The sequence below is a fragment of the Gossypium arboreum genome, chromosome 1, assembly GCF_025698485.1.
Source record: "Gossypium arboreum isolate Shixiya-1 chromosome 1, ASM2569848v2, whole genome shotgun sequence".
Classification (NCBI taxonomy): Eukaryota; Viridiplantae; Streptophyta; class Magnoliopsida; order Malvales; family Malvaceae; genus Gossypium; species Gossypium arboreum.
The window spans coordinates 509,728-534,544 of record NC_069070.1 but is presented as its reverse complement, the minus strand read 5'-3'; the positions used below and the strand labels follow the sequence as shown (position 1 = coordinate 534,544).

The following is a 24,817-nucleotide window of genomic DNA, read 5'->3' as shown; positions in this document are numbered from 1 at the left end:
CACATTTTCATATCGTATGTCAACTTCTCCATCTATATTGAATTTATACCACTCTGAAGAGCTTCCCAACAGCTAAGATGCAATCTACTGTAACTTAGAGAACTTAAAGGCGACCCGCATCACTACTTTAGACCAAAACAAACTAGACATGACCACTTCATCTTTACTAAAATTTTGACCCATGAAAATAGCCGGATTCCTCCTTTTCCAAAGTCTCCACAAAGTATTTACAAACACTATTTCCATATACTAAAATAGTGAAAAAGAATAAATTACTATATCTCAATATACTAAAATATTTAGCTTGGAATTATGATGGGAAATAATTCTTGCGTAAAGAAGTATTATTATGACATATTAAAGTTCATATTTCAATTTTTTCAAAAACAATGTCCATTTTTCAAAGCCTTCAATCTCACATATTATATTTATATATTGAAAATAATCAATCCCAAACTTTCATAACCCATGTGTAATAAATCATCCATTTCATCTTGATCTATATATATAGGAGAGCCTTTGATTTTTGTTGAATTTCATATTTTAATCTAATCTAATCAATTTTGTCGATTAAATCAAACTGATTTCTACTTGATTTTATTATGAAATTCAATCAAAACTAAACAATTTCATTGTTTTTATAGATATGATACTTACTTTTAATCGTAATTTATTGAATTCTTAAATTAGAAGAAAAACACACTCAAGTGTGTTAAAACTTAAATCTTTTAAATTTGTCATTTGAACTAAAGGATAATCGGCTAAAGCATAAATAAAATTACTATGTAGATTTTTAGAATTGAATTGTATTTTTTTTCTTTTACTAAAAAATAATTAAATTTATTATTATATGTTAAATTAAATAATAAATTTATAATTTCAATTAAAATCTTTAACTATTTTTACAGTTAAAATAGACATATGTAAAAAATAACCAAACATATCACATATATCTTACCATGTATAAAGAATTCAATCAAAATGAATGCCAACTTCTATCCATAATATACAAGAAAACGTGACTTAAAAGCTTAATTGACCAAACAAAATTATTGTTTCAGTCTATTTTTAAGAAAAAAAATAATTAAAAATGATTTTTGTTATATAGAAATATATAAAATGGACCGATTAGAAATATGTTGATCTGTCAAGCAACCAACATCAAATACTCTGAGCCCAAACCCACCTGTCCCGTTCATCTGTTGGCCACCTCATTCATTTTTTCCTTTTTCAAAAATTAAATTAAATTAATAATTTAATTTTAATTTTCCAATTTTACCCTCATCTTTTTTCATAATCCCTTTCCCTTATAAGCCCCCAATAAACCCCCTCTTCTTCCTCTTATCTTCCCTCCTCCTCCTTCCCTTCTGCTTCCCTCCCATGGCTGAACCAGAATCCGAACCCACCACCACCCACCACCTCACAATCCCACCCGGTTTAACCCAAGACGAGTTCCATGAGTTAACCCCGAGTATAACTCAGTACCACACCTACACTTTAGGTCAAGGCAAATGCTCTTCTTTATTAGCTCAACGTATCAACTCACCAAGCGACCTCGTTTGGTCGATCGTCCGCCGTTTCGATAAACCACAAACGTATAAGCACTTCATAAAAAGCTGTGCCGTCAAAGACAATTTCCAAATGGTCGTGGGTTGCACGCGTGACGTCAACGTGATCTCCGGTTTACCGGCAGCCACAAGCACCGAACGTCTCGATATCTTAAACGATAACGAAAAGGTAACTGGGTTTAGCATCATCGGCGGTGAACATAGGTTGACAAATTACCGGTCGGTGACGACGGTACATGGGTTTGAACGTGATGGGAAGATCTGGACCGTTGTTCTGGAATCATATGTGGTTGATGTACCTGAAGGGAATACGGAAGAAGATACACGGTTGTTTGCTGATACGGTTGTGAGACTTAATTTGCAGAAATTGGCTAGCGTCGCTGAAGGGTTGGCGCGTGATGGCGATTGTAATAAATCACAGGTGATGTGAAAATAAATATATATATATATATATATATATATATGTGGGGAAGAAATAAATATTGTCTCTTTTTCTTCTCTCTCTCTCTTTTTTTTTTTTTTAACTTTTATCTTAATTTGTTTTTGTGATTTAGGGTTTAATTACTTCAGTCCCTGTACTTTTCAGACTTTTGGAATTAAGTGCTTCTGCTTTTCTTTTAGTTACAAGAGTTTAATCATTAATGAAGATCCCAACAGGCTTATGTTAAGCCTACGAATCATTAATCATATTCAGATTGTATTTTACTTCATTTATATTTACTTCATTTACTTGTATTTTACTTCATTTATATTTACTTCATTTACTAAAAATGTAACGTTTCAAAAATCGGGTCAGAAGAAAACTAACTTTAAAACTAAGAGAGCTCTTCTCTTGATTATGAGTTTAGATTTTAAAAATTTTTGAAAACTAAATTGATCTGATTTAGTGGTTAAATGTTCTGATTATGTGGTTAGATTTGAAAATTTTTGACAAAGTGAATTGATCTGATTTAGTGGTTAAATGTTCTGATTATGTGGTTAAATGACCTGATTATGTGTCTGAATTTTTGGGTTTGAATCTTACCTCTGGAAATTTTGTTATTTTTATTAAATCTTTATTTTGAACATGTGGATTATAAGTTAAATTCAGTCAATTGATGACAAGAAATTAGCTTCAATGTAATTGTCTAAATTCGGCTTAAATTTTTAGGTCGGGTTTAATGTGTTAGAAAAAATGAATAAATTAGTTTTTTTACTATATAAACACAAACTGAAATTTTTAACTATTATTAAAAATTGGAGTGTGACTAACAGGATTAAATTTTAAAGGTATAAAGAGTAGAGGTCCGAGGGCAGAATTAAACTGTTATATTTTCTTTTAATTTTTGTTTTACGAAATTACGAGAAAACCCTTATACGAAATTGTGGGTTACTTACTATTCTTATTAAGCTAATAAGAATGTTTGAATCAATGAATTTGTACGTAGATGTTTTTCATTAAGACAAAAGGTGTCTTAATGTCATATATGACTCAGCTCCCTCGAATCCGGTATCGTTTTATCGAATATGTTCTTTTGACTCTCTTTTTTCCCATTAAAAGGGCTCAAAGAATCTAATTTTGTTGATCATATCTTTCAAATAACTATTATATATATATATATATATATATGCATGTAACATGTAACATATTCTATATATGTCCATAGCTACATATGATATCAACAAGTCATTATGGTTTAAATTTTGATGATATATTTTTTATTTTTGATTTTGTTTAAATGTGATAATATGATATTTAAAGATCACATCACGTCGATATATTTTAACAAGGTTTTACTGTCAATTATGAAGTAATACATATCCTTGATATGAGTTAATACAAACATAAACCTAGTAATTCAACTGAAATACACAAAATTTATAATCAAAATGGTCGATATCAAGGGTAACAAATGGGAATAAGCAATGATGGGTGAGAGAAAAAAGGCCCCTAGTCCCTCCAATTCTAAAAACAAAAGGTACAAAAGCAATCTGGTAGTCTAGTTGAACCAAAAGAAATGGCTACAAAGGTGGGGGGTGGAGCTAAAAAGCTAGTGATTGGTTCAATAGTGGTCCCCCACTCCTATATATATAGAGATAGGAAGAAGAGACCACTAAAACCACCAGTTGGATCAGGTGTGTGGGTCTTCAGTTTTCTGCATCAAGAATCTATATGAGAAAAAAAATTAGTACAACAACAGTTAGGTTAGGTGAATTATGGTGGAATTTCTTGGGAGACCTTCCAAGTTCCAACAAATATATAAATATAGAAAAAAAGGGAGTAGTTTTGGTAAATCCATATAGCCCCCATATTCTATTTTAAGCAATAAATGTTAAAAAAAGTGTGTTCCTTTTTTAAATCAGTATTTGATTAATTAGTGTTGAATTTAAACTTTAAAAATAACATTATCGATAAAGATAATCACAATGTTTAAAATATAGAGGCTCTGAACCTCTCCTACATTTTTGTAAAATTTCAATTCAACCTTTTGAGTTTTTAAAATTTTCATTGCAAACTTATAATTAATTCTAATAAATAGAATAAATTTGTGTTTTGCCTCTAAAAGTTTTTTTTAATTTGATTTCTTTTATAGAATTTATAATTTTTATGATAAATTTATTAACATTTTTAGTTTTGTATGGTAAACTAATATAAAGTAGTATCTAAATATTGATTTGGTAAAAAGTATAATAATTATAATATCTAAGTATAAATTAGCATCTAAATATTAATTAGGTAAAAATAAACTTAAATAATTACAATTGGTCGGGCCTACTCTATTTTATATAAATATCTTGATCCCCTTTATCAATATTTCTAGCTTCACCCCTACTGAAATGGTTAGTCTTCATAGACCATACAACATACATAAAAAAATGCTTTTATTATACAAAAAAGCCAGTATTCGATCAATTAATATTGGGTGTAATAGTAAGCCAAATTACACTCTTAGGAAGAAAAATTAAGTTTAAACTTTGAAGATGACATTTTTGGGAGGGACAACCATAAACCTCAAAAAATTTAACATTCATAAATAATAAAATAAAAATACTTAATCATACAAAAATAAAATGTAACATTCCAAAACTAGAAAGATTTTCATTAAATTTGAAGCGGAGTAGCATTAAATTATTTCATTTTAAGAGGTAAGCTCTTTCCGCTTACTTTAGTTTCTGTTGAAATTTGAGATCTTACTCATCATTTATTTTATTATTAGAGGAGGGGAATGAATCGAATTGTTTGGGATCGAACTAAATTCTCATACCTATAACATAATAGGCAAACTATTGGGTCAAGAAATTATTGACTATTCCTCATATTTTTAATCACTCGATTTAACAGGTGTTGGTGTAAAAGGTTTCTTCTTTATATAGACATTGATCCTACAATATTATTGACAACAAATGATATGGATCGACGGATCACAATCATGCACAGTTTATAATTATTACAACAGCTATTATCAGTGCCCCAATTTTTTGATGTCTTATTGGTGGGTTTTTTGATGTCTTATTGGTGGGGTTATCATAGTTTAATTTTTAAGTCGGCTCTTATATTATTGGATTGCAACTCAATAGATCATACATTCATTATGTTTTACTATTATTATTATTATTACATGTTGTTGCTCATGATTTAGTATGTGTAATAAAAAATTAAAAAAAAAACATGTTAGGTACAATATGGTGGGATTTTCGTCAATAATGTAAATGTTTTAACGATCTACGAGGTTCGGGCACGTTTGGTTTTTGTTTATTTCATTCTTAGGATGGAAAGGAGAGTCCTAAGTGGTGATTGCCATAAAATCCAATGATATGAGTTCGATTTTACTCAATTTGATAGGATAAAGTCTTTTTTTTTTTAAACTGAGTTTTGAAATAAGTTTAATTTTTTCTTAGTTATACCGAATTTACTTCTTCAATCAGTTTGAATGGGTCAAAATCGAAATTAAGATTCACTCTGAGATAATTATTACATATAACTTCAGTTTAAAAATATATTTGAAGTTATAAAATATATGAAAAAAATTTATATTAATACTTACTTTAGTATAATTATATTTAAAAATCTCATGTTGTAACTTATTGATTAAGTGTTATCTTCTCTAAGAATAGCTTATATTTGAATTATTATTGTACCAAAAAGATTATACTTAGAAAATAAATAATAGTATTATTAAAAATATTTTTTATTTTGATATAAAACATAAAAATTATGACATATTGGGTCGTGTCAAAGATAGGTATATCTCTTATTTTTCCAATCGAGTTTGAGGTAGATAAATTAATATTTGATTTTGAATTGAGTTGATATTAGATTATGTTAGGGAGTACCGGGTCAAGGTCGGGTTGGCAAAAGAATCGGTTTCCCTCATTGCGATCTCTAATTGTAAGTTTTGGTATAATACTTAAATTTCAATTAAATTTAGAATCGAATAAGATCATATTTTTAAATTAAACTATGATTTTTGTTTGTGATTTTGAGAAGAATCAGAAATAAATGTAGTTAGTTTTATTTTTCTTCAAAAATACATATGATAATGATATAGAAATAAATTTAAGGTTTTAAGATTTGAAATTTTTAGAAACTATTAAATTAATTTTCAAAATTATATTAATAATAAAATACAAATTATAAGTAAAAGAATATCGATATTATATCCTAATACGTAATTCAAGTTTAACTATGTCATATATTTCCAATAGTGGCACCAATAATTCACCTAATATTGTACGAGAACCAACCAATATTATATATATGCCATATTTTTTTCCTTACATGTATTATAGTTATTTGTTTAATTTTTCTTACTTAAATCACAATTTATGTCTTAAGTTGAATGGAACGGTAATTAAAATTCTGATCAACCACTTATTTAATACGGACTCAAACCATATTACTCTATCCCCTACCTTTAATATTGTACGATAGGCATGTTATTTCATGTATTTAGAAAGTAGTTCTATTTTTATCTCTAAATGGATGATTCTTGAAATCTAAGATTAAATTATTTAGCAAAAATGTTATGGAATTTTGGGTTTAAATCTCATCGTGTCGTATATATTTTTAGGATTTTATATGAAAAAGAAAAATATCCTCAAAATAATATTTATTGATTTGTTAAAATAATAGTCTTTTAGTAATTTAAGAACTGAGTTGGGACTTAATTAAAAAACGACACAAACCCAATCAAACTCTTTATAAATAGTAAGTATAGATTTATTATGTATACTTTTTTTATATACTTCCTTTTATACAAGTGTAAGATCATGATTTTTAATCTTTATTTTTTGATACAATACTTAAAACTACCCGTAACCTCTCTCAACTCTTAAATAAGAAGATAATACGTTTCAGTACAGTCGAACTCACGTTCTCTTAGCACTGACAATAATTGAGTCACTTAGTTGGTGATATAAAATTTAATTACGCATTTTATAATAAAATAGATGCATATTCTTAATGTAGATATGATTTAGATGCAAAATATCTATATCCATATATAGATTTGGTGATATGTTTGTGGCAAAAATATAGATAGATCAGCGAGTAGTATGCTGCTTAAAAATCTTATCCCCAAACTCCAACATTCTTTAATTAATTGTCTGGTTAGGTATATGCCCTATAAAGTATTCAACTGAAAATAATTATTATATAATTAAAGCTTGCATTGAATGAAGTTTTTTCTTCATTTAGGTATTTTATTTTCCTTTCTCTGATAAGGTTTAGTGTTTGATGGAGATGAGTATGTCAAAAACGGTGGTTATCAAGTTTCTGGTTGAAATATTGACTTTAATGCTTTACTGATCAAAACGTTTGCTCTATGGAAATGATCTCAAATGTCCCCATTAATGAATTTTGAGAATGACTATTATATGGTAAAATTTAGTTTATGGAGGATTATACGAAGGTTTTGGCTAAGGGTCCTTGGGTTGTGTATGGGAAGTATCTCATGATTTAGTTATGGGCACTGTCGTTCTCCACCTCAAAACTTTATTTGAACGAAGTCGTGGGATGGATTCAGTAGTTTATGGAGTGCAATGTATAAGAATAGCTTACCAAGAGCTATTAGGGAGGTGGGTGATATTGATTATAATAGGGATAATGGAGTTAGGGGGAGATTTGCTAGAATGGGGCTATGTGCAAATTTCCTCAACCTCTCATCTCCAAAATTAGAATTGATGATCACTTATAGAGGGTTGACCACAAATCGTTGCCTAATATTTGTTTTCAATGTGGTTGTTATGGACATATGCAAGAATGTTGTCTAATAGTGGAAACTATGGAAAAACAAAGAGATTTATCTTTGAATGAAGTACATTTTATTGCCAGCAATTTATCTCTTCAAAAATACTTGTAGCAAGGGGATTTGCACCAAAACTTGTTGGTTATAATGGTATTATTTCTTAATTTATCTCATATTTTACATAATTTTCCATATCGATTCAATATGTATATTCATAGTATCATTTTTGTCTTTGAAGTATTATAAATTTAAATAAATTTTGACATGTTAATTATTCATTTTATATGAAGTTTAACACGTACATATAATCTTGATGACACTAGGTATGCCTTAAATTATTTCATATGTTTACATCAAAAATATTTAATTTATCTTCTTTCATAATAATTTAATTTTACAATATGTTCGGAAAGAACGAGGAAAAGTTAAATAAAGTGAGAGAAAAAGATTCATTTTCTTTATTTGAACAAGCGAATTTTATAAAGAGAGAGAAAGAAAAATAATTGAGAATCCCTCGCTTTATTTAGCTTTACTCCACTTTTTAATATCCCAATTAAGGGGAAATGAGAGGAAAGAAAATGCAAATAACTCTACAATATTAAAATAAAGTGAGAGAAAAGGGATTCATTTTCTTTATTTGGACAATTGAATTTTAGAAAGAGAGAGAAAGGAAAGGAATTGAGAATCCCTCGCTTTCTTTAGTTTTATTCCACTGTTTAATATCCCAATTGTGAGAAAATGAGAGGAAAGAAAATGCAAATAACTCTACAATATTAAAATATTATTTTTATCCTTCTAATATTTTAAAATTAACTCTAAATTTTAAATTTTAAATTCTACATTTACCGTATATTAATATAAATATTATGCTCAAGATTTAATTTATTTTCTTAAAGCAAACAAGAGCATATTTGCAAGTGGCCCTTTAAATAGAAAGTTATCTATTTAAACTTTTTAAAAAATTTAAAATTTTAATTTAATAAAAATAAATATAAACTATTAAAAATTACAATTTAATTTGGACTAGAATTACTTTTAAAAAGCTAATCATATATATCACCCACCTCCAAGACCGAAGCAGTCTTTAACCTCCAAATTAACATCCCATCATCACAAATCATATGCATTTTCTCTTTTTGAATATTTCCATCTCATTTTGTCTGTATCTCTCATAATTATCATCTTCTTTATTCATAGTTTTCTTTTCCCTTTTTAACAAACTCAACCCATGAGTAAGAATATGTAAGATTATGATTTCTCATCTATAATGCACTCTAATCTATTGTAAAACTTCCATTTTAGTTTTGTATCACTTTATTCAATTGTACCAAATGGCAAAAGAAAAATCAAAATTCAATTATTGTAAACTTACCAAATAAGTATAAAAATGTCATTTACCATTAAAAGGTTACCTACTAACTAAGATATTATTTGTTAAATTGATAACTATAAGTAGTATTGAAATTATATTAGAAATTGTTAAATATCAAATATAATTATATTCTAAATATTGATTTTAAAAGATTTTTTATTTTTTTATTTTTAATCTTATTGATACATTATTTTATATTATTTTGAATAATTTTGAGTCGAAGTTAATTATGATCATAAATAGAAAGGTTTTAATTCTTTCAAAATTCTTGAGTGCCTAATACTTTTCTATCTAATCAATCCAACCACTGGTTTAACTTTTATTAGGAAAAATATTTGGTATATTATCTATGGTATTTTTAGACTTCACAAACAAGATCAAAGGATTGATAAGTGTCTTATACATGTATTTAATGCACATCAAATTTTTTAAGACAACTTGTACAGTGGCAGAGCCAAGGGGAATTGGTAGGGGCCTCGGCTCCCCCTAAAATAGAAAATTTCTCATTTAGGACCTTTATAATCTATATAATTTAAATTTTAAATTTTAAATTTATCTCCTTGTTCATATTAATATTAGGATTATTATCTTATATATCGAGTGAAGTAAAATATTCCGCATAAAATGAAATTATTTGGTTTTAGAGTATAATAAAACAATAATTAAAAAATACTTGACATTATATTAGTCCACATCATCTGATTAACAAAATTTTAAAGGGACGAAATTTTCAAATTTAGCATAATACAAGGATAAAACCTAAAATTATACCAATTTAATAAATACTGTAAACCATGAATAATGAAGGTCGTATGGATTTAGATAATGATTACTAATGTAGTGAATGGTGGAGACAACTTTTTTTTTTATTAAAAAGTATTAATCTAAGCCACGTGAAGAAGCACTATAATAATATCCCAAATATGAAAACAAAGTTTAGGGTTATGGAAAAGGACTTTGCTCTTTTTAGATGGCGAAAGGCCAATTTTCATTGATGTTTGCAATGCAAGTGGCCAACTTGTCTATTAAAAAAATCAAAGATTTTGTGTACTTTTTACCTATAATTACAATATTATTTTATTATATACGTTAAATTCTACTATTAATTTCTATATTTTACGAAAATTGTGAATTTAATTTTTTATTTTTCAATTTTAAGATTTTGATCCTTACCAAATAGTAAATATTAAATTCTGTTATTTTTCAAAATTTAATGCGACAAACATATTTAACTATTATTGTTTGGTCAAGACAATTTTAAATTTTGAAAAGTATAAAGACTAAAATTGACCGATTCGAAAAGTACAAAGATTGAAATTGATCAAAATAAAGTAGGACTAAATCCATAACTTTTACAAAGTACAAAGATTAGTAGCAGAATTTAACCTTACATATAAAATTATTTGGTATAATGATGGCAAAGTTTTTTTATTTTCACAAATAGTGGCATGTCGAGTATGATACATTATTACCATGTTCGGTTCATTTGACTAGAATGTAAGATTTTGGTGCTTGATTGAAGGAATATAAGATTACCTAAAAGCACATTTTATTAAATTGTCTTTGATATAGAATTTTTTTTAAACAAATTTAACACGAGCGAAGCCAGAAAATTTTTTTAAGGGGGACCGGGGCCCATGCCAGCCCCCTGGCTTCGCCTCTGAAATTTAATCCCTTTATATTTTTTAGCCTCAATTTTCATAAAACTATGATAAATTATGACAATTCTTGTTTTCATTACAATGTATATACTAATAAGTATATATATGATGTTGAAATAATTTTATAAATCATATATATTTTCGTAATTAACATACTAATAAATGAATCATTAGAATAAATATTATAATCTTAATTTTAAAGTATCACATATGTCACTGAATTTTCATTTTAATTACACTTAAATTTTATACGAGAAAGAAATACCAAACTTGTTAAAATAATAAAAATATACGATAAATTTATCTAAAGTTTCAAATTATGCTCATAATCTTAGATAACATGTGGTATTGAAATTACATTCTATATTACAACATTTTGACATTATTTGAAAATGTAAAATTAAGGGTATCCAAAATGTTTGAATTTAAGTAAAGTAATTTTAATTTGGAATATGAGATTACAAGGTGTAATGTAAAACCAAACACGCCTTAAAATATATGTTTCAAGTGACCAATAATTAGTTTTTAACTTTTTTTTATATACAACACTTAAATTACTCATAACCTCTTAATCTTTAAAATAAAGAATGTTATTCGCTTAAAGCTTGTATCTTTTATATTATTAGAATAATATGATAAAAGATAAATTACCAACTCATAATAAATATTAAATGTTTTACTAAATTTAGTGTTATTGGATTAGTTGATTCGAAATCGATTAAGATATCAATTTAAAAATTACATTAAATCAATTGAACTGAATTTTTAAATATTTTTTATTTAAAAAATAATTTTCATCAAACCAATTCATCTATTGTTAGTTTGTATAGATTTAAGAGGCTAAAGGCATTGTATAGCATGTTAATGATCTTGAAAGGGTATTTGCTTTGTACCTGAATAAACTTGACATCGTAAACTATATTGTGAAAGTTATTTATGCTGGTGCTCATTGGATTACTGATTTTGTTTAGAATATGCGATAAGTTTTCTATATTAATTTTTAAGAATTTAATTTTTCTATTTTCATATTTTAAAATTTAAATTCAATTGTTAATATTATTAAATTTATTTTTGAAATTTAGATTCATTATAACGTTATTTTTTAATTACATTACTACCAAGTGAATTTTCTTTTAATTTCAAAGTGTCATACTAACTAGAGTTTTAATAGTGTTAACAACTAAACTTGAATTTTAAATATCAAAATTGTGATCCCACGCATTTGTCTGTCCCGAGTTATTACTATGTCTATATATGAAATGATATATTCCTTTGTAACTTTACAAATTGCAACATTATTCTTAAGAAATTACATGAAGAAGCCTTTTGCTTTCGGCCTCGTAAATTTTAAGCATCATCTTCAATCTCCCATTTTTAAGGCTAATTGGGCATTTTTCAGTTCAAGTTTACCGGGTTGTTGGCAATCTATGGAGCCTTGTCTCCTAGACACCAATTAGAACTTTGAAGAAATTATATTCCAACAATAAATTTTTTAATTCCACAAATGAGATTAGGATAAAATTAAGAAATTATTATGTGTTATTAAGTGATATGAATATAATAAATTTCATCTTCAATGTACTAAATAATAACTCATACATTTTTATATAAATAATTAATTGTTTGATACATAAACGATGTAATTTTTTAATTCCATAAGTAAAACCGAAAAAATTAAAACCTTTTTGACTCAATCTAAATTGAGCCAACCTAAACTAATCCAATCTACCAACTTGACAAGTATATATACGTGTCACAAGCCACACAAAGAAGTCCACGACCAAGGCGCACTCTAATGTTTCCTCTTATTCACTGGGAGTCATTCGGCCTGACAGGACTGACCCATTACTGGGAAGAAATTAAAGGCTCATCTACTTTAGTCCTAATTAAATTGTAAACATTGCATTTTACTAGGATAATTATTGTAAATCCTAAATAATAAGCATTTATAGAATTTAAATCCCTATGGGAACTAATATCAACTATTGTTATAATCCAATTTATATCATTGGATCTAGGGAGCTTAACTATAAATAAAGTCTTCCCCTTCATTTATAATGATTCCATTTTTAAGTTAAAAAATCACCTAAGGCCACGCGGTGTACGAGATTAAAATTCTAACCCCGTGACATACGTACGTACTATAATTACAGTCTCTAAGCCAATTTGGGGTTTGGGTCACTTAAGGTTTAAGTCATTTGAGATTGATATCATTTAGATTTGAAATACAGGTTAAACAGACACCAATTTGAATTGAAAAATTAGGTTAAATTCTTATATTAGTTATTTTACTTTGTGGAAGTTATAGATTTAATCCCTATACTCATATTTGATTAATTTTAATCCCTATACTCCTCAAATTGTGCAATTATAGTCCTACATTTTTTCAAATTTTCAAATTTTATTCTTGACTCAAACACTAGCAATTACATCCATTTTGTTAAATTCAATTACTATTCCTATATTATGAAGCATAGACACAGCTCTTCTCCTCTTTTACCGGTGTCATACAAGTGTTCGACACGGACAAGCCGTGAATATACCCGAATACGTACAGGATATGTCGAAATATATCAAAGAAAAAAAGTAACACACGATCAAGACACTAGTGTTCGAAAATGGATACGGTCGGACACGATCAACTGGCGGCCGGCGAGCAGAAGAAGCAGTCTGCTGATGAAGAAAAAAGAGGAAGAAGACTTGTGGCAGTAGAAAGAAATAATCGTCTCTAGAGTTAATTTTTCTATTAAGTTGTTTTTAGTTAATGGGCTATGCTTGCTTTTTATTTAACGCACGCTATGTTTTGAGTCTTAGAAACTATTACAAATAACATTCAATTCTTAAAAAAATTAACTTATAATATTTAAATTAATTAAGATTAAATTAGATTAACAAATGGTACTATTATTTTAATATATGGTGGTAAACAAATAAAGTATTTTAACATTAAAATACATAAAAAAAATTATTGCTATGTCTTGCCGTACTTATATCCTTATTTTTTTGAAAATCATCATGTCACCGTGTTGTACTTGTATTGCATGTCCGTGTCCATGCTTCATAGATCTTATACTATGCTTACAATTGTAGAGTTAGCCCATATCTTCCTATTAGATCATTCTCAATCTCTATACTTTTTAAATTTTGAAATATCAACATTAATACAAATGACAATCGTTAATTTATTAACTGAATCTTTAATGGACAAATATGAAAATAACAAACTAACATGATAATATGTTTGTCGCATTAGATATTGAAAATACCAAAACTTAATAAATTTAATAGTTATCATTTGGACTGAAATTTTAAAATTTGAAAAGCATTACGCTAAAATTGACCAAATTAAACTGCAAGGAGTAATAGAAAAATTTAACCTAAAATTACCAAAAAAAAACCTTCACAAAAAAAAAAAAAAATCAATCTAGTAAAGTCACTAAATACAAAAACTAACATTAAATTTTAATGAAAGATGGTCCATTTCCTTCCCCTCAAAGGAAAGCAGGCTAATGTCTCTAATGGATTCAAAGCCAAGCATATCGAAACACTTTCCCCTAAAGTTTTGTTTCTACCCATTCTCTCAACAAACCCTAAGCTTCAATCCAACTTCCAAAGCATATATATATAACATATATATACACATATTTTTAGATGAAAGTCCCTTAGAGATCACTATATTACAGGGACTGTACAAAATTTAATCCATCAAATAAGACCAATCTGGAATAAAGCTAACATTTACCGTTTAATAGAGTTAATCTTTTAAGATTGTTTATGACTCTGTACATGAAATCTTTTGTTTGGAATTGAATTGCAATTGAGAAATATAATTTTCAAGACATTTTTTATACAATAAATGTTAATTTTGTTACAATTTAGACTAATTTGATTCTTTTTAATAGTTTAGGGACTATATTGGTCTATTTAATAATAGAGAGACTAATTTGATCCAGTCCCTAAAATATAGGGACCTCCCGGGTACTTTAACCTATATATATAATATGAAGCAACACAAAATATGACACCATTGGAACCCCTCATATGTACAACTATACCTATGGGCATCATCAAACAAAGTGAAACATTAGGCATCATAACACTTGCAAAAGGAGTCTCATTTTAACAGCAAGAACCCTTTTATTTTAATTGACATGGAAAAAACAAATAATGAAGAGTGCTTGAATATTTTATTGCCACAAGCTCATTCAAATGAACAAGAATTCAACTAAAACTAACTAGGATTCGATACACAACAATACAATAACATAAGAACTTTTCAACTAAATTACCTACCTATGAATTTTCCTTTTTTCACCTGAGATCCTAAGAGTACGACCCTCCTTTCATGTTTACAGATCCTGTCAGGATGTTCAAACTCAAAAGTTATCCAATATCTTCACTATATTCCTATGTAAAACTTGTCCCGAGGATACAAAGAGCATTGCAGCAGTTATAAAAGCCTAAGTGCAAACTTGCGAAATCAATATGGACAACACAAAAGACAGAAAGAAAATAAAGAAAACACTTACATGAGCAGTATACATTGTACTTGAAAACGATCGGGCATGAAAAAGTTACCAATTTCCTCAACGAGTATGGAACTAGGATTATTGATCCCTCCATCTTGGACTTGGGTAAGGAAAAAAACCAGAAGGTGACAATGGGAAAAAACCAGGAGATGGTGGAGGTTGAGGCCCTGGACCTAAAACCCCTGGTTGACCCATGGAGGAGAAAGCAAAATTAGGACTAAGTGGAGGAAATTGAACCCCGGGAGAAAGTAAACCGTAAGGGGAGCGAGGGGACAACAAATTCATATAGCCAGTAGGTGACGGCAAAAGGAACTGAGAAGTTGGTGAAGGTAAAAGGCCAGGTCCATTCATTCGTGGTGATGGCAGATTGGACATGGGTGGAATGGGACCATTCATTCGTGGAGGAGGGAGATTAGGTGCCATTGGTACAGGACCATTTACTCCTCTTGGTGAAGGAAGAGCCGGCATTGGTGGATTAGGAAGCAAACCAGAAGACGGTGGTGGAACGTGAGGTTGCCCTGGAACCAGCGGATGTAGTTGAGGTTGAACTTGATTTCCAACTGGACTTGGATCTATAAGAGAAGTTTGAAGATATCGCATATAAGCAGATATAGGAGAGTCAGCTGTGTTTGCCCATGGAGCATCACCAGGAACCATAGGTTGCATCATTGTAGATGGTGGTTGTCCATATTGACCAGGTGGTCCAGGCCTAACTAAGCCAGGGTTATTATATGGACCAGGAGGTGGAACCGGAGCCGGTGCATGAGCAGGAACAGGGGCAGGGGCAGGAGCCAGGGGAGGAATATGAGGCCGATTGATTGGTGTCAATGGTGGAGGCCTAATTCTCTGCAACCTCATACTTTGGGGTTTTGGTGGATTCTGTGGAGGCCTTGGCAAAGGATCATTATGTGACGGTGAACCAGTGAGTTGTTGAACAATGTTCCTGAAATCATTCTTGCTAATATTGTAAACTTGAGGCTGAGGCTGTTGCCTAGTCGCATTATTAGCGAAATTAGGTTGATGCAACGGGCTCTTCTTTATATTCTTCCCGATTTTGTTCACACCAAGATGATCATTAAGCCGATTCTTCGAATTATCCATTTCACCACAAAACCGAACCACAACAAACTAACCCCAAAATTTCCAAACACCCACAAAATCAAACCATTCAAAACCTTCAACAAAATATCCAAAAAATAAAACCCTTAAAATTCAAGCTCAAGCACCAGCTAGAAATCTTTCACAGCAACAACCTAAAACTTCACATATGCTACAAAAGTGTAGTAACTAAAAAAGCATCAAACTTTATGATTCCAAGTTCAAATCTCCACCAAAAATCAACCAAACCCAAAAACCCTAAATATAAATCCTTCAAATTTCCCCCATAGAATGGCTCAAAACCCTAATTCAGTTTCCTGCATCATAAACATAAAAATACCTAAACTCAAAAAAACAAATCTCAGATATGCTCAGATATGCAGACAACAATAAAGATCAAACATTTGAAAAACAATTAGTCCCAAAAACCAAAACCCATATCTTAAAATTCAATCAATTTCACAATAAGATTAAAACCGCAAGTAAAAATTAAAAATATATATAAATGAGAGAGAGAAAATGGGGAGAAAAAACATACCAGGTTTTGTAATTATGAATTCCCAGTGTAGATCTTCCTTCTTTTTGTAGAATGAGGGAAAAAGGGACTGAATTGAAAGAAAAATCAAAGGAAAAAGATAGCCAGAAAGGAAAGTAAACCCTAGGGCTAGCGAAGGAGCTGCTGGTAGAGACTAACGTGCGCTGTGGGTCGATGAGGAAATGAATATTGAGCTTCATTTTGACGATTTTTTTTTTCCTTTGATTATTTTTTTTTCTTCTATTATGCGTTGTGTGGGTCCAATCATTAGTGACGAAAAATTGACGTGGAAGATAATGGAATAATGAGAAAATAAAAATTAGACGTGGGCCAAAAAATATGTAAAGTTTACGAATTTAAAAATATTACAAAATAATCATTAAATTATTTGAAATTTTTTATTTAAGTAATCAGGTTGTTAAATTTGTTGTTGTGTGACTTTCCTTATTTACACCACTTGCATTAACCGAAATCTCTCATTTACTTTTTGTTCTACAATTTAGTTTTTTTCATAAAATAACTTTAAATGTCAAGAATTTTTAAAACTAAAATCTAAATATCTTTCTTTTTCGATATTTAACACTAACCATCAGATCAACTTAGATTTAAAGTAAGCTATTCTACTCGTCGATGGGACTGATCCATCGTATTGATACTTGGAGCTTGTAAGCCAAACTTTAAAAAAAACTTAATAGTCAGTTTACTCAAATAGAAACTTCGAATAGTTCAATGGCCATTTTGTAATTTTTTAAAATTTGGTAATCAAAACGTAAGCTTATTAATAGTTTAATAACCTTGAATGTAACTTACTCAAAAAGAAATTGAATTTGAGTATTATAACACAACTCGAAACTAGAATCTAGTCGATGCATAATAAATAAAAAGTCAGATAAAACTCACACAAGGAATACAATATGACGATAGTAAAACCCATACATCATAATTGTAATTTACAAATGGTGAGAATCAAATCTGAACCTTTAGAGCTCATAACCTCAACCTTTTATCAATAGTACCAAAGTTTTATTAGCAATATCTAATTAATTTTTTATTTTATAGAAATGTTTTTAATAATATTTTTATTAAAGTAAATAAATTTCAAAATAAAATTCTTTTAATATTTTTTTATATCTATTTCACCGTCCATATTGAGAATTTATACCTCTCAACCACAGGTGCAAAGCCAGAAAAAATTTTTAAGAGGGACCGGATGAAATTTTAATTTTTTATAATTTATATCTTTATCATTTATAAAAGATTAACTTAAACTTTTATAATTTTAAGAGATCCAAAATAAAATTTTATTTTTACTGATTTAATTTTTTTTTAAATTTAAAAATTTAAAATATAATTTTATATTTTAGGGAGATCGGGGCCATGTCAGCCCTCCTGCTACACCCCTGCTCAACAATTATCATTTTTAAATTTCGAAAAAAATTTAAACTCGAGTTTTTCGCTAATGGACTAGTACTCAGCTTGGATTACGAAGAGATAGGGACGGAAGAGTCAAATGTTCAAATGTAAACGGAATTAGCGGCGAGACCTTTGTACTACGTTTACTTTTTAGTCACGGTTTTGTGAGGGTTTTGTGAGGGCATGGGGCCCGCTAATCCACGTCATTTTGCTATCTACATACTTTGCCACATCAGCATTTTGACTCTCCCTACTTATCAGCCTCCATAGTTAATGATGATTTCACATGATTATCATGTTTTGGTTAAAATATGGCATAAGTCTCTATATGTTTCTTAAATTTGATATTTAGTCTTTCTATTTTTTAAATTTCAAAATTCAAGTTTATCTGTTAACATTGTTAAAATTATTTTGTTAAAATTAAGGTTTATTATAATGTCAATTTTTAGTAATATTGCCACCAAGCGAGTTTTTTTAATTTCAAAATGTCGTACCGACAAATTTAACCAAAATAAATCAATAGTATTAACAATTAGACCTGATTTTGAAATTTAAAAATAAAAAAGTAAAATTATTAAAAATAAAAGCATATGGACTAAATTGTAAATTTATAAAAACTATAAAGACCTATAACATAATTTAACATAATATTTTTATTTTATTTTTGTCTCTAAACAGGTAATTAGTGGCTAAAACTATTAGTATTAATGAGCTTTGTGTGTTTGTCATTGATTTCAACCATTACAGTAAATATTTATGAATGATATTATTAAATACTATAAATAGTGAAAGTTTGGTACCTAATATAATATAATAGTGGTAGTCCAATTTCTAATCTTTAAATATGAGGATAATACATTTCAACGCACTTAAAAGTCACATTCTTTTGCATGAGCAACAATATCCATGACAATCGAACTAAGATCAATTGATGTAATTTTCAAATTTTAAATATAAAGTATTTAAAGTATAATGTTAAAAGAGATAAAAAAATTAAAAAAATACTCTAAATAGTTCCTTATTGCTTATCATCTTTCATATTTTTTTATTGAAAAATTTTATCATTTGCTTTCTATTATAGAAAGGAATTTTTGTTAATTACGTTTAATAATTTATAAAATTTCGTACTTAAATTTTTAATACTTAATTCTTTTAATTTATCAGATAACACTATAGTACTAAAGTTAATCACCCCTACTCGACAGGTGAGAAATAATAATGTTAATTGAAAATAATTTTTGAAAGAAAATATTTCTTATCTTTTCATTGATGAGTTGGTAAATGAGTTAAGTGACACAAAACTTAGTAGAATTTTTATATAATATAGATACATCATGATTAAATTCTACTATTAGTTTTTATATTTTAATTTGGTTATTTTTAATTATTATATTTTTGAATTTTAAAACTTTAGTGATGATTGGATGATAGCTATTAAATTAAGTTTTGTTTTGTTGTTTTTAAAATTTGATGCGATAAACATATTATCGCGTGTGTTGTGCAATGTCAGTTTATTATTTTCATGTATTATTAAAAAAAAGTAAATGGATTGAACTGTTATCATTTTCATCAAAACAAAAAATGATCCAATCGGAAAACATTAATTAAATCTATAACTTTACGCATAGTGTAAGGCTAATAGAATATAACCAAACATGGATTTAATTGTTGTTGTTTAAGTCATGACTTGAATTTCAAAATTCAAAAAGTATATTGTTGGGGATCGATTCGTATAAACAATGAACAAGTAAAAGGAGAGAAGAATGAACACAAATATTTTATGTGAAAAACTCTCAAAGAGAGAAAAACTACGGACAAATGACGCTTTGGCTTTTTACTAAAAAGTAAACAAACGAGAGTATAATATGAAGAAAATAACTTAAATGTACAACATGTACATTACCCAAAACTCTGAATACAAAGCTCAAGATAACAAAGAGCAAACTAGTAAAACTCTCGTAGATTTTTCTCACAAAATGAGTATTAAATACTCTCTATAATTACCATAAAACTCTCATCGAAACTCACATGCGACTAAATATTGCCGCCTCCAAGAAAACTTGTTGATTGGCATATCAACACAAGGATACAGTGGCCCCTTTAAATTGGCTTAGACTAGAGTTCCAATCATACTAAAATATCTTTGGCATAATTAGAGCCCAATGAAAAGATAGCAGAGTTTAACTGGGAGAAGAATGCGAAGCACACCCCACGTACATAAACTAAAATTGGCCAATTCGAAAAGTACACAAACTAAAATTAACCAAATTAAAGTATAATAACTAAATCCACGATTTACACAAAGTATAGCGACTAATAGCATAATTTGACATATTTTTAAAATCAATAAAATAAATGTGAAAGGCTGAACTAGATTAATGGGTGAACCAGTTAGACCATCGATTTGTTTAGTTCAATTGAATAAATTAATTTAAAATAAAATAAAATAATACAAATAAAAAAATCTAGTTCAATTGATTCGATCGATCTGATCTATCTAATCGAATTATGGGTTAATCGGTCTAACCTCTTATACCAAATTAATACCCTGCCTAATTTTCGGTTGATTTGGTATGATTTTTGAAAACAGTGGTGAAAACAAATAAACAATAACTACAAATCAAGGTTTTTAAAATTGGATTAATAAGTGAATCGATCAGACCATCGATATGGCAATTCAAATTAAATAAATTATAAAAAGAAAGAAGAAATAAAACTAAATCCACCAGTCCAAACCGTTATTCTGTATTAATACCCTAATTGATTTCCGATCCAACCAGTCGGTCCAATCTGGTTCTGATAACATTGTTGGAAACAAATAAAGATTACATAAAAACCTCTCATAATTGAATAGGTGAGCAAACCAGTCAAACCACCACTTTATTCGATTAAATTGAATAAATTATTAAAATGAAAAAAGAAAGTTACTTGAGACTTATAGTTGAGTCAATTCACGATCTAGCCAATTCATATAGAGTAGTCTGGTTCAAAAAATAAATAAACATAAATAAAAGAAAGATTTGGGGTGAGAGAGGCTCGAACTCTCGACCTCAGGATTACTCAAACACTAAGCTATGAGACCTACGCGCTAGCCAACTGCGCCACCACCCCCTTTGACGCTCAATTACCTGTAAAATTTTTAAACCCAAATTAGGTTTTCAGAAAAAAAAAAACACCTTTCCTTTAATTTGTCTTATTATCAAAAGGTATTGACTTTGATTCTCGTAAACATCCTAAAATAGCCCCCCTTTTCTTCCCTTGATTTTCTTCATCCTTTTTTCCCTAATCCGACAACCCTCGTTTTCTTAGTTCTTCTCTTTGTTTCAAATCAATTTCCCAATTAATATCTGCATTTCAGTTGGTACTTATCTAAAGCTTTTTCCTTTTTTTAATCTTATTTATTTCTGTCAATCTTTTAATTCTGCATGTTGTTACAATAATGTCATTTTTTTATATTCTTTTTCTTGTTCTTCTGATGTTTGGATTTAAGGGTTTTTGTTTTATTTAGTTTTTTAGATTCTGGGTCATCCTTGAACACCAAAGATGTTTTTGTTAATGTGAAATTTGGGTTATGCTTGTTTTGATTAGTGGGGTTATTGTTTTAATTTTATGCCTATAGAATATAGATAGGTTTGATTGTGATTTTTTTTTATAGGTTTGATTGTGATTTTTTTTTACTTCAGTTTCCTCTTTCTTGTACAATCAATATTGATTCTTCAATTAATGTTTTTTTTTCCTTACAAAGTGTTCATTTTACTTCCTAATTAATTTGTTACATGATATAGATAATTGTTAGGTGCACTGGTAAGCTACATTGCAGATGGGGTTGAAAAGAATCTAATTAAATGTATTATAGAGTTCATGTATGATGTTGAGGGTCTAGACTCTTTGATAAGCTTCCTTGTTGCTAGCTCGTGTTATAAGTTGAGTCGAGCTGTTTATTGTTCATAGCTTTCAGAACTAAGAACGAATATTGGATTATATTATCCATATCAAGTGCGAATTTGTAGTTGAAACAAGATACAAGCTTTGATCTTATGAGTGAAAAAGGAAAAAGATTCAAGCTTGGTAGTTGTAAGAGGCAGATGGGGTTGAAAGAATCTAATTAAATGTTGAGGGTCTAGATTCTTTGGTGACCTTCCTCGTTGCTATTTGTGTTATGAGTTGAATTGAGTTGTTTATTGTTCATGGATTAGGTTCTGTATTTCTTTGGTAGCAAGTTGTAAGGCAATGATTGTATGTAAGTTACAAAATAAGTTATGATACTAGGGGTACGGTTATAATCTCTTTGATTTAACAACTTAGTTAGCCATATGATCGGTTTTGTTATTCCTCAGTGAAGTTCCCATCTTTCTTATTAAGAAAAAGATAGTTCAATGTTTGTTTCCTTAGGTGAGCTCAAAAGTGATATGAATCATGTTAATGGTTACATGAAGAATCTAATTATGTATCATAGAGTTCATGTATTGTTACTTGCTCATGTTATAAGTCAAATCGAGTTTGTTTATTATTCATAGTTATCAGACCTTGAACAAATTTTGGATTACATTCTGCATTTCGTTAATTATGTAAAGCTTGCAAAATAAGTTATGATACTAGGAGTAATGTTATATAATCCCTTCGATTCGCAGCATATTTTGTGTATGAAGTTACGGCATATTTCGTATCGAAAACCCTCAAATGATGTGTTTTGTTTTTGCATACAGATTTTGTATACGATGGCTAGATTGACATAAGGGTAACCGGTACTTGACTTGATGTTGCATGGAGCTTAAAATCCTCGATGGTAAGTAGTGAGGCGTGTTTTCCAGCATAACCGAAGTTATAACCAGATCGTTTCCTTGTTCGACTGATTTTACTTGATGTAAGATTTGTTCAAAATGGAAGACGAGCTAAATATGAATCCTAGTGGAGCACAAGGTACTTTAGTAACAAACTCAAGCAACAAAAGTTATAATGACATTATGACTCGTCGTCTAAAGAATCGAGAGCGGCAGCGTAGATATAGGGCTAGAAAACGACTTGAAGCGGACATGCAGAAATCGCATGTCCTATACCAACCAACTATACCAAATGCGGAGTTGCAATTAAATGGGATCCTTAACAATGTAACGAAACGTGTTCATTGTAAACGGGACTGGAAAAAAGATGCTAGGAGGGCTCATATATACAAGGCTCAAGAAGGTTCAATCTCTACTGTTGAAACCCAAGCATCATGCTTGCTCTCTGTGGATCCCGTAGGAAGAGAGTGTTCTTCGGAGGATTCACCTAACCTTCAGAACTACGAAACTAGGAAACCTAAGCTCGGCCGAAGAGATTGGAAAGCTGATGCAAGAAAGAAGAAGAGTTGAGTTGGTTGCATCGAGTTGGTCTGTAAAATAAATGTATTATCGGTGGATAGCAAATGTGTGGTAAGCCGGTTTTGTTACTGCATTTAGGAACGTTTGTGAACTTTTGCAAGTTCTATTTTTGTTTTCGGGTTTTAGATGCATTGCATAGTATATATATGTATATCGATGATGCAGAACTATTCTGTGCAAAGTTTAATTTGGGTTAGAATGCTTTAGGAAAGATTGTTGCAGACTACAATGGCGACTCGAGTTTTATAATGGTGTTGAAATATTTGTAATATGTGACATTTAACATTTTGATCATTGCTATCTCATCCTATATGATTGATCATTGTGAAAGTGCATCTGTAAATGGTAAATTTCTCATTTAGGTCCTTGTACTATATTGTGAAGTGCACTATACTTTTAAAAGGTAGCAAAGAAACCTCTATATTGCAAAAATGAGCAAAATGCTTCTTCTTTTTTGTTTATTTTTACCCCAAACGTGGTTTTCTTTGCCATTAGATTGATGATTTGGATTTCTAAAATGCCGATGTGGATTAAATGAGGTGGAAATTGAAGATGAATTGAATTAAAATGAGCAAAAATCCCAATAAAAATTCATAAAAAAATTGATTCAAATGATATTTTAATTTAGTTCTATCAGTTCGTATCGATCCATATAGATCAATTAATTTGATAGCTCTTTTTGGATTGATACTCCGATTAATTTAGTGGTACTATTCGAACAATCATGGGCAGCAAGCATGAGTCTATTACTCTCAAAACTCTCTAAAATTGGTAAAGTTTTATTTAATCTAATGGTAAAATTGTATTTCAACCCTCTTAGAATTTAAAATTCAATTATGACCTCTCAAAAAAATGAAAAAAATTATAATTTAATCCCTTGAAATTTGTATTTTTTTTGTTAGTACACTGAAAAAATTACATTTTTAACTCTCTTAAAATTCATAATTCAAATTCAGCCCCTGAAAAATTTTCAGCTTCACCCCTGACCCCACAACTATGATACTTGAAAACGAGGAAACATCAAATTTGTTTAAATATAGCTAAAACTTTAAGG

General features: G+C 29.1%; 3 protein-coding genes and 1 non-coding gene across 6 annotated transcripts; 2 read left to right on the top strand and 2 right to left on the bottom strand.

The window, feature by feature from the left end:
• The first annotated feature begins 1,320 nt into the window (after positions 1 to 1,320).
• Positions 1,321 to 2,255, top strand: LOC108482130 (abscisic acid receptor PYR1). Its single transcript, XM_053025655.1, has 2 exons — positions 1,321 to 1,989; positions 2,123 to 2,255. Exons 1-2 carry the CDS (start codon positions 1,381 to 1,383, stop codon positions 2,201 to 2,203), a joined length of 690 nt encoding a protein of 229 aa, XP_052881615.1. The 5' UTR covers positions 1,321 to 1,380; the 3' UTR covers positions 2,204 to 2,255.
• Positions 2,256 to 14,945: 12,690 nt separating this feature from the next.
• On the bottom strand, positions 14,946 to 17,227 carry LOC108480113 (protein HAIKU1-like). 3 transcript variants are annotated; one of them, XR_008280046.1, is made up of 3 exons: positions 16,994 to 17,227; positions 15,358 to 16,772; positions 14,946 to 15,186 (listed from the first exon to the last, which is right to left on the bottom strand). XR_008280046.1 is itself a non-coding variant. In XM_017782988.2 (2 exons), the coding sequence occupies exon 2, from the start codon at positions 16,456 to 16,458 to the stop codon at positions 15,436 to 15,438; it is 1,023 nt and encodes a 340-aa protein (XP_017638477.1). In that variant the 5' UTR covers positions 16,459 to 16,772; positions 16,994 to 17,227; the 3' UTR covers positions 14,946 to 15,435. The 3 variants fall into 3 exon arrangements, 2 of the variants coding, with proteins under 2 accessions (XP_017638477.1, XP_052881611.1); XM_017782988.2 differs by having other exon boundaries at positions 14,946 to 16,772; XM_053025651.1 differs by having other exon boundaries at positions 14,946 to 16,532.
• Positions 17,228 to 21,424: 4,197 nt separating this feature from the next.
• TRNAM-CAU (transfer RNA methionine (anticodon CAU)) lies at positions 21,425 to 21,514 on the bottom strand. The gene is given in 2 exon segments: positions 21,425 to 21,460; positions 21,477 to 21,514. It is a non-coding gene; the product is annotated as a tRNA-Met (tRNA).
• Positions 21,515 to 21,599: 85 nt separating this feature from the next.
• LOC108480673 (uncharacterized) lies at positions 21,600 to 24,093 on the top strand. The gene is made up of 2 exons (XM_017783748.2): positions 21,600 to 21,764; positions 23,110 to 24,093. The coding sequence occupies exon 2, from the start codon at positions 23,284 to 23,286 to the stop codon at positions 23,752 to 23,754; it is 471 nt and encodes a 156-aa protein (XP_017639237.1). The 5' UTR covers positions 21,600 to 21,764; positions 23,110 to 23,283; the 3' UTR covers positions 23,755 to 24,093.
• Positions 24,094 to 24,817: the final 724 nt, after the last annotated feature.